Source organism: Malus sylvestris, chromosome 5 (assembly GCF_916048215.2).
Source record: "Malus sylvestris chromosome 5, drMalSylv7.2, whole genome shotgun sequence".
Lineage (NCBI taxonomy): Eukaryota > Viridiplantae > Streptophyta > Magnoliopsida > Rosales > Rosaceae > Malus > Malus sylvestris.
In genome coordinates, this window is record NC_062264.1 from 41,618,669 (window position 1) to 41,632,181 (window position 13,513).

The window sequence follows — 13,513 nt, forward strand, 5'->3', positions numbered from 1 at the left end:
ATTGACTAGTTTTAATTTGTGATCTTCATTAAAATATAAATTTGTTAATTATTATTTTCAGAGAAATGCTAAGTATTGTCTTTTAAAGTTGGACTCTCTCAAAGTGAAATTCTCCCCCACTTCATTTTTTTGACACAATATTTTACAATGTTGACACTAAAATTGTGCTAAAAACATAAGGTAACAAAAAATTTATCGAGAATTCTACTTCCAAAGAGTCTCTAGGATTTCTGTTATTTTTAACACATGTCAAGTTGGGATCGCTCAACTTTTGAATAAGACTATTCAATTTTTCAATTAGAAGAATTTTCAATTTTTGAACTTTCTGAAGAGGCAGATGTTGTTGAATGGCTGAAAGTCACAACTCAGTCACACCTCTAGAAGATAAAGACATGGTTGAATGGAAAAATATTTTCATTGTGTCTAAAATACTAATGATACAATATGTGTTATTATGTAAGCGGACATAATTTTTATCTTTTAAGTTCTGAATTTTTTAACACTATCTTACCACTTGTATAATGACACTTGGTATATTGCTCTGTGTTCAAATACTTTGAAAAATCTCTTGGTTGAATGGCTCTAGAATATTATAATAGAATTAAAGAAGGAAAAATCTTGTCGAGGCACACATGATGGGGTCCCACATGGTTTTCGATTGAATATTAAATTATTAATAGTACGGAATTGTTACATGCACTTTAAAAGAACATTTTATTTGCACTCTAAACTTTTTGTAATTGAAAAAAAAATACACTTATGAAAAATGTAGAATGAAAATTTTATAGTGCTAAGAACATTCCTAATAGTATATTAATGTAGTTAAAGAACTTGGTTTATAATTACGATGTGGGCGTGGTTACTAATTATGGGGAATGTTATGCTTAGATCGGTTATCGTAAAGGGAATGCATTTGTAGAAAGCATGTGTATGTTACAAATGTTTTTGTTATAAACTTAAGAATGTAGTAAAATTTTTCAAAAAAAAAAAAAAAATGAGAAAAGTATGTAGTAAAATTTTTATTAAAAATTCATGTAGTTGGTGTAAAATTACTTGAAAGTGCATTTAAAAAGGTCATCTAACCTGCGTTTGTCTATAAAACGGTTTTATGACTTGAAAAAATTTATGTTCTGCTAAACGTAGTTAGAGAGCGTTTAGCAAGAGATCTTTGGGCTAATATGCATAAAAAGAAACATTTACGAATACCAACTACGGAATAGAACTATTAATGGTTAAACAAATAATAAATCGTGTATCATAAACAACAATTTAGTGCACCTTAATTGTCTGCCTAATTAGTGGTTAAACAAATAATATAGTCTGACTAATTAAAATCCGTAACCATAATCTAACCGTTCACATCTTCCTAGACTTTTTGTATGAATATTCCATGTATACAAAAGCAAGAGTTGGCCTCCTTTAACCACCAATCCATGTTGCATCTTAAGCCAGAAAAACGAACTTTGAATTATTCAACCTTTTGTCCCTGCTGTAATTCCTTACAACTTAAACCATGTCAAGTGGAAAATTGACAGCTTGATCCTGACAATCATATACGTAATGATTGGACTGAATTTGAATCACTTAAAATTATTGTATTTTTTCTTTCTCCACTTTCTTTGTTACATAGAGCTTCTACTTCGCAAATGTAGCAAACCATTTAGAGTTGGCTCAATTGATTAAAAGCGTTTATTCTTGCACCCAAAGTTGTAATCAAAAGTACGAAGCTGAAGCTTTGATATTGGAAAGTGAACGTACTACTTATCAGTACACGAGAATTTGCATACTTGAGCGCATAACAAGGTTTACGTTAATTACTAAGTAGATGTACTACTACTAGGACCAATTTTATAGAGATCTGAGGACGTGGTAGCAGAAGAATTAATACACGTTGCATCTGATGAACCAACAAGGCTCTGAGTTCCACTTGTACCCCCCGGTGCAGTCAGATCAAACGGGTTTCTCAAGGATGCTAACTTCAGTTCATCGCCATAAATATTTGGGTTCATGACTGATTCACGAACAAGTGTCCGTCCTTCAAGCATGCTCACTACTGCAGACATGGTCGGCCTGAGAGCTGGTGCTGGATTGATGCATAAGAGCGCTACCTTGATCATTGTAATTGCCTCTTCCACTTCAAAATCGGACCCCAACCTTGGATCCACTAGCTCTATTAAGTTCCCCTTTTGTTGTAAAACAAGAGCCTGAAATAAGCAGATAAAAAAGACTAGCCGAGATTAGCTACGCAACGTTGACATATACTCAAGCTCTTAGAATGAAGATCTTACCCAATCCACAAGGCATACGAAGTTCTCATTTGGTCGATATTTCATATTGTTCTTTCCAGCAACAATTTCCAATGCAACGACACCAAAACTGTAGACATCTGCTTTATATGTTAAATAACCCCATAGTGCATATTCTGGAGCCATGTATCCTCTGCACAACAAATTTAGTTTCAAGGAGTTAGACACGACATTAGTTCTAGGGGACATTTCAATAAATAAGCACGTAGAATATAGTAGCAGCACGCTTACATGGTTCCAGCAACTCTGGTGCTAATGTGAGTGTTCTCCTCTTCGTCAAGTTTGGCCAAACCGAAGTCAGAGATCTTTGCATTGAGGTCTTGGTCTAGCAATATATTTGTAGCTTTAATGTCTCTATGTACAACCTTCAGTGGCGACTCTTCATGCAAAAAAGCCAGACCTCTTGCTATACCAATGCATATTTTCAGCCTTGTAGACCAGTCCAGCTTTAATGGACCTTCCTCTGGACCTGAAACAAACATGAATTTCCAGGTCCTTTTAATTCACCATTCCTGTGTAATTTTGTTACTAAACTTGATAATTAAGCTTACCGAACAAAGTATGTGCAAGGCTATTATTCTCCATGTATTCATATACCAACAATAATTGGTTTGATTCAATACAACACCCATACAATCTAACAAGATTTGGATGATGCAAAGCAGATACCATGCCTATTTCATTCACAAATTCCCGGTTTCCTTGCTTTGATTTTGATGATAGTTGCTTAACCGCGATTATAGTACCATCCAACAATATACCCTGCATTTTCCGTAAAAGCCTAATGTTAATTGACGACACACAAAAATAAGGGAAAGTACGCAGGTTAGATTGTACGGTACCTTGTAGACAGACCCAAAACCACCTTCCCCAATTTTGTTTTCAGGATCAAAGTTGTTAGTAGCAGCTTTAATTTGCCTGAAGGTGAAAAAACCAGTTTGCAGATCCAGTCCTCTTAAAGCTGTCCAAAGAACAAGATCATAATATTGGTATAAGCATTTGCAATACTTCTTTTGAACTTTGAGACACAGTGTATTTCCTAGCAACATGGCATTTGAAAGATTGAGACAAATGCACTTTCACAATGGCTTAGTAATACCTTTTTCCCTTGATGTTTTGCTTTCTAGACAGCCTCTCCACCAGAGAATGCCTAATGTCAAGAAAAGGCACACAACCGAAGCTCCAACTGAAGTTCCGACCGTGATTAGTACCTTGCTTTTGCTATCGTGAGGAGTCTTATACTCTAAAATTTTGTAAAAGAAATGAAAAACCAAATCATGAATGATAGAAGTTTTGCTATCGTGAGTATATGGTCCTCTTATATCAGCCATACATACACAGTAAGTTTTGAGAGAGTTCGCAAGTTTAGAATATACCGGGGTCTACCGAGATAGCTGATATAAGAGGACCGTATACTCCTCTGTGTGGGGAAGTTGTTGTCCCTTTCCCTGACCAATGAAATCGGATCTCTAAAGTTGTATCATTAACTTGAACTGCTTTACGTTCCTTAATGATTGCCCTGTCAACCCCATGTGCTTCCTTTTCGATCTCAAAATCCTCCCACACTAGTTCCTCCTGCAACAAACTTCATAAATCAAAGAATTCATCTTAAGTAGGATATACAAAAAGTGCATGCACAAAGATTTGTTTGAGTACCTGAATATAGACATCAAATATCCGTCTTCCAAGACTGTAAAACGATTTATTGCCTCTGATTATTATCTCCGAAAAGTGAAGTTTCACGGTATACTTTTCATTTCTTAAGCAGCGTACATAATACGTGAGAGAAAGAGGAGATAGACGCGCACTCATGTACAACTCCGAGTCGTTCCTTTGTATGGACACATTATTAGCTATGTAGTCATTAAAGGTGGGCTTAGAATCCCAGAAATGTCCAGTGGTACTTATTCCCCATAAAGCTCTTACAGGATTGAACTTTGCTGCCCCACCTGGATCTGTATCCGCTTCGAAGTCAATTCCTCCAATGGTGGTTGCCTTTCCTCCACAGTTTATATGTAAAGAGTACCGCTCTTCAAATATAATCAATATCATATGAATTATAATTAGATTATAGAAAATACTTGAGTAGAGAAATGAAACAAAATATTGTCTTAAAAACCCTGTTCCATCATGTCGATGAAAACTTTAATTATCCTAGTTGGGGTAACTAAAAAGTGTAACTTAAAATGATATCTTCTTAGAGATATTTTGTTTACCTTTTGGACATGGAAAACTTTCTAGGCACCCTCCAAATAATCTACATCAGTGTAGTTAAAATCAGTTTATGTCAATTTGAAGTTGACATAATGAAAAGAAAAAAGTAAATCGCTTCATCGTTGAAGTCTAATCAAGTTCGAAGCTTACGAGTTGTTTCGTGCAGAAAAGCTTTTGAACAAGTTCCTGATGTGTATATATATATATATATAGACACATGCCAAATCAGTTAGTTCCACAGGAAAATGGCGAGTGATGACAGTGAACTGTACTATGCATGTCAACTAAAAGAAAACTGTTCTTACAATTGTTCTCTACAAGTGGTTGGCTCAGAGTTCTCAGAAAAATTGTTGTAAGAAAGGTCTATCTGGCTGCGCACAAATACAGTAAATTTGTAAGCCAGTATACCATCACTAGAAATGTATAAATGTTAAAAGTAACCGTAGAGTTGTGTGCTAAAATGATTAATTAATGATAGAAAATCCTAGTCAATGATGAGATTCAGTGGAGGCCATATATTTACGCACCCATAGACGGAATGAAAATAAGGAATTTGATTTCGATTATGAATTATTCTTGTATTTACTAAGACATGAAAGAATCAAGAATACATGGAACCCACGTGACAAATGGAATTCAACTCCTCCTTTTGTAGGAATTGGACTCCTTGGTGGAGGTGGGAATTGAATTCCAAAAGTTGGGTGCGATAGAATCCATGATTTTTACCCATTATACCCTCACATATATTATAAATGCCTAGTTTGCCTAAGGTGTATTTATAGCAGTTTGGAGAAAGGCTTAATTGTAGAGCGATATTAGTATTACAACGAGGGGTTTTTGAACTTTAATCCTTCAAGAAGATTAAAATTTAAAAAAAACTTGGTGTTAGATTAAATATTGATTTTAGTCCCTAATGTGTCCTTAATTCAAAATAATTAATGTGCATTTTATTTAATGTCTCTCATTAAATATTTCAATTTATTAATACACAAATTTTAATTTATTTTTTGACCAAAAAAGAGTTTTTTAATCTATTAATTTTATTTAACATTCTTCAAATTTGAAAGACTAAATTAATGTACCTAAATGTTAGTACCGAAATGTATGTACCTAAATATATGCACCGAAATGTATTAATATTAAATTATTGTACCTAAATGTGTGTACCGAAATGTATGCACCGAAATGTTAGTACTGAAAATGTATTATATTGAATTAATGTACCTAAATATTTGTATCGAAATGTATGTACCGAAATGTGTGTACCTAAATGTATGCACCGAAATGTATTATAATGAATTTAATATACCTAAATGAAGAAGATAAAGTACATCGAAATATATTGTATAACAAAAATTAGTTTATTTAAATGTTCACAACAAAATATATTACGATGAATGAAATGAAAATAAAAATTATAATGAAATAAAATTAATACATTAAAAATTAGAAAGAAAAAGATAAATAATTAAAAAATCAAAATATAATTAATAAATGAGGCTATTAATGTATCAAGGGACTAAAATTAGATTTTGATCTTACTCATGGTTTTAATCAAAAAGTCATCTTTGCCGAGGATTAAAATGAAGTTTTCTATTACAACGAAATGGGTTTTTTTTTTTAATGAAAAAAATAAAGTTTTAAAGAGGTGGAAAATGGGCAAAAAAAAGTTATAGATTCTATTTTCAAGAGGTAGAAAGTTTTACAATTTGTAAGTATATGTTATTATGAAAATTATAGTTATTACCTAGTACATAAATTAATTTATTTAGAACACAGATAGTTTAGTAATTATACTGGTTCTAATTCCGATTCAGAGATATTCGGTAAATAGCTTTTATAGAATCAACATCATTCCTATTTCGATTTCAAGCAGTTTAATAAACGACTTCATAAAAATCTGATTGTGATTCCTCCTCAATTCAATTACTATTACGTATTAGTAAACGCGCCATACATATTTCAAGGCACAAATAGGCTTCTGTTAATCGTGCTAGATATTAATCAGCATATGCAAACAGTACGCCCAAAGCATATGTTCCCGGAATGTGTGAAACATTACAATGAATATTAGAAGAATATAGAGTATATATTGCTTCGCGCCGGATGCAATGGAAAGACAAACTCCAGCAGTCAGATAATATGATGGAAAACATACGTTTTAATATCCGTCTTGTTGATCCAGCCTGGAATAGGCCCAGTGAGCAAGTTGCTTGTGAGATATCTATTCAGAATACAATTACGTAGTCACATACAGTTAAACTATATATTTACCGCTCCAAAAAGGTGGTTACACTGCCGAAATAATGACTATATAAACAAATGACTATGAAATTTTGATGTTTCTTACAACCACTCCAAGCGTGCGGCTGACATATCAGGAACACTACCTTCCAATCTGTTGAAGCTGAGATCTCTGCAACAACTCAAAGTTTGTTACTGGGATGCTTAACCGAAGAGAATGAACTCATTAACCAACTTGTGAACAAGAAGATTTCAAATTAATAATCTTTCTATGCACTTGAACAAGTAAAAACCGAATTGAAAATTGAAGAACAATGTGTACGTATTACAATGTTTTCAAGTTTGTTAAGTTTTGTATGTAATCGGGGATGTGTCCAGATAAATTACAGCTCCTCAGCATTCTGCAACATGACTATAGATTAGCAAAACTGCAGCTAGGTATTGATTAGTCTAAAACTATTAGAAAATTGCAACTTTCAAGACTTACAAATTAAGCATCTTTGGCATGCTCTTCAAGTTTGGAAATTCTGAGTCCCCGTCATTTTTAATGTCACTGATTCTTCTGCATTACATCACATCATGATCATGAATCATTTTTAAGAAAAGCAAAAAAACGAAAAAACATTGTGAGAGAAACTAACTTTTAAAGGCAGATTAAGGTTCTTTGGTGATAACGGAACTTAATTAGTATTGACTGCAGAACTCACAGTTCTGTTAAACTACTCAAGACAGAAATGCTTGGCGGAATTGGACCTTGGAAGCCACTAGCTTGGATCTCTCTGTAAACGACAGAATTCAAAACTCAAAACAGATAGATATTACACTAGAAAAGATATGCCTTAACAAATTAGAGAAGATGCAAAGGAATCACTTACAACATATTAAGGTTCTTCCAACTTTGAAAAAAATCAGGTATTTTTCCAGTGAAGTTGTTAATGCTAATCCTACTGTACAAACACAATTAGGAATACAATAAATCCGAATATTTATTACTGATTTATAAAGTAATAATCAGAAAGAAAAAGGGTACAAACACACAGTTCTGTTAACTTGGTCAGATTAGTGAGATGCTGCGGCAGCTCTCCCGTGAGATTGTTTGCATTCAGAATGCTGTGTAGATACCAATGCCAATTATCAACTCGTACTTGCTTATACAAGTTATCTCAAATTAAATAAAAGCTTACAGATTGTTCAAGTTAACCAATTTCCCAAGTTCAGGAGGAACAGATCCAGAAAACTTGTTATTTTCTAGGCTCCTGAAAACAAATTTTCCTTCATCAGTCATCACAGTACGCTACACCGAGTGACTTAAAATTCATTTTTACATTAAATATGAGGTTGTAGCGAGAGATTAAGCCAAAGCATACATATAAATTAGGGTGGTAATGTTTCCCAAGTAGTCAGGGATCTGTCCCGTTAAGTTGTTCACAGTAATGGACCTGCATATTGTACTCATTTTGTTAGTTCAATTAGTATAAGCTACAAATGGCTAACCTTGAACATGAAGTTGAGAAATCATTTACAGAAATTCCAACTTTGTCGAAGCCCATTCACGTGGTATAGTACCGCTTAGGTAGTTCTTTGTGAAATCACTGTAAACAGGAGCAAAGATATTGGTAATAATTAATAGGAAAAATTAGTATCCGGTTCCTAGTTCTTACTGTTCATTGACTAAGACCTTATTAGTTCTCAAATTTTGATTCAAGTCCCTAACATTAATGTGATAATGAATTTACATGTTTATTATATAAAATTTTAATATAAAAATAGTAATTAATTTAGGGTTTAATACTCACACCCCTATTAAACTTCTAATTAATTTTCAATTCAAACATTTCCAAAATAATAAAAAATTAAATTAAGTTTGTACCTATTAGGTTTTTTTTATATATATAAAAAGATTCTTAATTTTTTAATCTTAAATGTACCCATTCATATAATTTTTCAATTTTTTTAATCTTAAATGTACCCATTCTCAAATATATCAATTTGTTATATGTAAAATGTACCCTTTTTTAATATAAAATCCATTCAAATTTTTTAATCCATGTTTAAACTTATATGGGTACATTCTTTTTCGTTGATTTGAGAATGTATCCATATTTTGGTACAATAACTTTTTTTGTCAATTTTGGTTAATGTACCCATACATATATGTACACACACACACAATACAATAGAGAGTATAATTTATATTTTATTATTTTTAATCCAATAAATTATGAATTTTATTTAAAATCTCATTAATATAAACAATTACAAATTTCAATTTTTAATTTTTAATTTAAAAAAATATAGTAACTTATATTATTACATTAGTGTTAGGGAACTCAATCAAAAACTAAAAACTAACAAAGGTTTCAATCAAAGAATATTGATAGCTAGGGACCGCATCTAAAGTGTCCCTAATTAATAATACTAACAACTCAAAATATACAACTAAAAAGATTTCCCTTACACTTTTGTTAGGTAGGGTAACTTCGCAATGGATGGTGGAAGTACACCAGCAAGATCTTGTCCTTTGAGAAAACTGTATTACAAAATGTTAGAGCTCATACAAAAAAAGTTTACGTCGGCTTTATTCTGGACCGTCCTATGAACTCTAACATTATCCCTAATAATTTCTTGTTCTTTCATTTCTTTTTCTCATTTGTGTAAGTAAGAAAACTGGATAAGCGGCAAGAAAATATACAGGCTGACAACATGGCAAAAACCATCAGCAGGGTAGGAACAGTTGCAAATGAGAGTGTTGTTGTATGAAGGAAAATCAGCAGATTTTGGGGTAGCCCAATTTGTGTTATTGCTGCTGCATGGATCTATGCTGAAGTTCCAGTCTTTCTTCCCCAGTTGTGTACGTATTTCTTTAAGTGCTTCCACTGCGCACATAAAATAAATCCATCAATTTTCCTATTTTATTGTTCTTTCCCTGGCATTCCCGTTTTGGGAACAAAACTGATGTTCATTGTTTACGTGTCAAAACACAGGGGATCGATCAACCACGGGATATGACCCAGTGATTGAGGACGAATTACAGGACCATATTCCACACAGCACATCCTGAGTTCGATTTTTGGCACTGGTGAATCATAAGATGGTGGCTAGGGGAGGCTGAAATGCCTTTGTGATTCTTTCCGGCCTCCGAAAGGGTGGACTGTCGTGGCGAAACCATCAGCTGGTCCCATTTTTTTAAGAAAAAAACACAGGGGGATTGGAATATACCAAAAAGAAAAGCCGAAGGGGAAAGGGAGCTATTTTTCACACACATTTTAGCCTCTCACACACCACTCTTTATTTCTGACTATTGGAATGAATAAATTAAATGAAACAACAAATAGGTTTAAACATGGGTGTGTGAGAACTAAAAAGAGTGTATATCTAATGTCAAAAATATAGCAAATATTTTTCTTGCGTTGTAATCCATATGGTATACCGTATATATATATAGAACAATTTCAACATATGAAGGGTGCAGGGCTTGCACGTGAAACCCCTTGAAAGGATATTAAGAAGTAAAAGAAAAGGAAGACGAAGAGTGAATTGCTACCTTCTCTGGGAGCAAGACGGGCAGATTGAGATTGTGCTTCAACTTTAACAATTGATGAAAAGCAGAAGCAAAGGATTAGTACGAGCACGATGAGAAATCTTGCCATTTTCTTCGAGCGTTACTTATGATATATATGAGGCTATGAGCCCCCCAACCCACCTGACGTTTTATAGCAATAAATTATTTCTTGAAAAAAGTTAGAAATTTCCTCTCGGGTTCCACCATAAAATTGTATGAAGGATAAGGTGCAAGATTGTGATCCAAGTGATGAGATTATCCATGGTCAAAATAAAGCCACTTGTCAAGAGATTAAATAGGCTGTTATACATATAGTTAGTGGTTAGAATCTGGTGGACTTGGATAAAGTTGGTTAGAGATAGAGTTAGTTGATATAAGGAGGTGGTTAACAAGGATTACTTGCTATGCAAGCTTTGTACCAAAACACCTATATAGGTGATCATTGTAAACCTTCACAACTTAACAAAGAAAGCATTTTTACCAATACAAAATCTCTCTCTCTCTCTCTCTCTCTCATCTCTCTTAAAATCTGCAAGTGTTAGTATCTTTACATGGTATCTGAGCCATGTGATCTGGAGTAGTTGGTTGTGATAATGTAATGCTCAATTGGCAATATGAAGAGTAACCGAATCTCTTATAAGCCTTGCAAAGTTTATCCTTTCACCGATGTGGGCCCTTTTACCTTCACACTTCACATTTTCAACCAATGACATTTAATTGGTACGTATTACAAACACAATTCCAAGTCTTCCTAGCTATAGCTACCCCAATTGTTCACAATATTGTCCAAACATTGCAATTTCCAAATTCCAAAATAATCATGCTACAGTGATAAATAATTAAGCCAAAACAACCAACTTTGAGTCATTCAACCTATCGTCCCTGTTGTAATTCCTTAGATCTAAAACCATGTCAAGTGAAGATGTCCAAGTTAATTTGTAATTTCCTTTACTGTGTGAGGATACTAACTTTAAAGTTTGGTTGTATGGGACACTCTATTTCTTTTTCATCGGGTTGAAATTCTGACAAGGTTTTTATCGAGACTTTTTCATGCACCTTATCTTCAGTTTGTACGCTTTAATTCTATATTATCGATATCTTACATTCATCTAAAAAAATAACCATGTCAAGTGATATTGAGGGAGCACAAATCAAATAACAAGGAGGGAGCCAAGAATTTTTTTTCTCGGGTAGGCTACAAGAGCCTCTTAATATTGCTTCTGACATCCTCGACTAAAAAAATATAAACATTTAAAATATATTGGGAATAAATAAAATCATAATGAACAAAACTTAAGAGCACGAGTAAATTTCGTTAATAAGTAACATATATACCTAATACAGGGACATAATGAGCCGTGTCCATCAAAATACATACAAAAAACATACAACAAAAGAAAAAAACAAGCATGCAATGCAAATATGTACAACAAAAAAGCTCAACAATTAACAACAAAAGCTTAACAAACATAAACAACCTATCCCAAATCACATATTCTAATTTTGATGAAACGTGAGGCAATAAACTTTCTCAACACCCACCCGGGTGGACTGAATTGGACCACATTATCCGTCTCTGTCGAATACAACACTTTCACGTGTAAGTACTTGATAGTGTTCCTTTTTGGTGAAGCATGGGTGATTGATTTGCTGTCCAACTATAGTGAAGTTTCTGTATTACTGATCCGAGGGCTGGGGCTTGAGACGTGCTTACCAACAAATATACGCCATTGATGACAATTAATTAGTAAACTAGTTACACTAAAGCATGTTTAATAGTTTATTTACTATTTTATTGGCGCACAAATAGACAAGACAAGCTAACGTACCGCATAGGATCATTTTCATACTTTAGAATAACCTAAAAACTAAATTTATAAACTAAATGATGTGTCATCAATAAAAAATAAACACGTTTATCAACACTTAAATAATAATCTAATCATCAACTTTTATATCATTTATTAAATTTTGTTTATAAATTTAACTATCTAGCATTACGCTATACTTTACCAAATTGTAGGACAAAATTAACTGCATGTCATATTATACAGAGCTAGAATACAATTCAATGTCTGTCGCAGTAAATGAAGGGACCCTCATTACACATAATAATCGAGGACTTTTCACGACATGTATTAAACAATCCATACGTACAAAATTATTGAGGTGTTTTACCTTTTTGTTGCTGAAAATTATTTAGGTGTTTTGCTTCCTTTCCTCCCAATAATAACCATCTCTCAGGTTTTTTCTTTTAACTTTGAGAAAGACTTGGCTCCTCAAATTGAGGATAAATTTTTTCTAAATTCACTTAGTTTTTGATTTACACAGAACTCATGATCAAAATCGTTTATATTATAAATCACTTTGTAAAAATTATATGTACTAAAAAAATCAATTAAAACTAACGTTGTTAGGTTAATCAATTGTAATAAAAAGATAGACATTTCTTAATTTTTTATCGAATCCATCTATCTGTTTTTATACAGTTTGATGACCTAAATGATTTTATATTTAATTGATTTTTTGTAAAAATAATTTTACACAATAATTATAATATGACCGTTTGAACCATAAATATAAAATTCCGTAAATCCATCACGTAATGAATTGAGAGGAAATATCTCCTCATTCATTGAAGAGCCGAGTTAATTCCTTTAACTTTTATGTGTCGGCAAGTAGATTAACCTCCCTTGACTTGGAAAGTTCAAACCATGGAGAAAAGAATTAGCTAGACTGCATGACAAACCTTGTCTTTTGGAAAAGTCATCAGAAGGAATAAAACAATATTGTGACTATATTCAAGAATTCATTACACATGCGCGGTCGCTCTGGTCCAATTCATGCATGGATAGCAACTAATCAAGAGGCGTTTGGTTCACATAAAATTGAGTTTGGGGACGAGAAATTTAAGACCTGTTTAGTATCCTATTCAAAAGTTCTTTGGTTTTTCAAACATTTATGAAGAATATTTTTTGAAAGCAATTTTCTTTAAGACTTAATACTTGTTTGTTATGAGATTTAAATTTTTGAAAACTTAAACTGGACAAAAAGATTCAAAGAGAAAGAGTGGCATGAGAAGGAGAAAGAGGAGAGATGATGAAAAAAAATAAGAGAGAATCAGAGGAGATAGAGATGAGGAAAGAGAGAAAGAAGAGAGAGAATAAAGAAAGGGAATTGGAGGAGA

At 33.0% G+C, this 13,513-nt stretch overlaps 1 protein-coding gene across 1 annotated transcript; it reads right to left on the reverse strand.

Moving 5' to 3' along the window:
* Window positions 1-1,707: 1,707 nt before the first annotated feature.
* Window positions 1,708-10,476, reverse strand: LOC126623377 (probable LRR receptor-like serine/threonine-protein kinase At1g07650). Its single transcript, XM_050292260.1, has 24 exons — window positions 10,309-10,476; window positions 9,457-9,640; window positions 9,223-9,294; window positions 8,288-8,356; window positions 8,132-8,203; window positions 7,949-8,020; window positions 7,803-7,874; window positions 7,640-7,711; window positions 7,472-7,543; window positions 7,252-7,326; window positions 7,094-7,165; window positions 6,871-6,936; window positions 6,679-6,744; window positions 4,826-4,891; window positions 4,671-4,706; window positions 4,523-4,563; window positions 3,963-4,336; window positions 3,683-3,881; window positions 3,406-3,549; window positions 3,149-3,267; window positions 2,858-3,068; window positions 2,538-2,775; window positions 2,289-2,439; window positions 1,708-2,204 (listed from the first exon to the last, which is right to left on the reverse strand). Exons 1-24 carry the CDS (start codon window positions 10,412-10,414, stop codon window positions 1,818-1,820), a joined length of 3,036 nt encoding a protein of 1,011 aa, XP_050148217.1. The 5' UTR covers window positions 10,415-10,476; the 3' UTR covers window positions 1,708-1,817.
* Window positions 10,477-13,513: the final 3,037 nt, after the last annotated feature.

Bases quoted from the DNA above. Each gene is read 5' to 3' on its own strand.
- LOC126623377 (XM_050292260.1), bottom strand. From the start codon at position 10,414: ATGGCAAGATTTCTCATCGTGCTCGTACTAATCCTTTGCTTCTGCTTT. The intron at 9,295-9,456 runs GTATATTTTCTT...TTTGTAATACAG, and splicing joins TTTTGCCATGTTGTCAGCCT to TTTTCTCAAAGGACAAGATC. The intron at 7,712-7,802 runs GTGTGTTTGTAC...GTGTTTGTACAG, and splicing joins CTGACCAAGTTAACAGAACT to TAGGATTAGCATTAACAACT.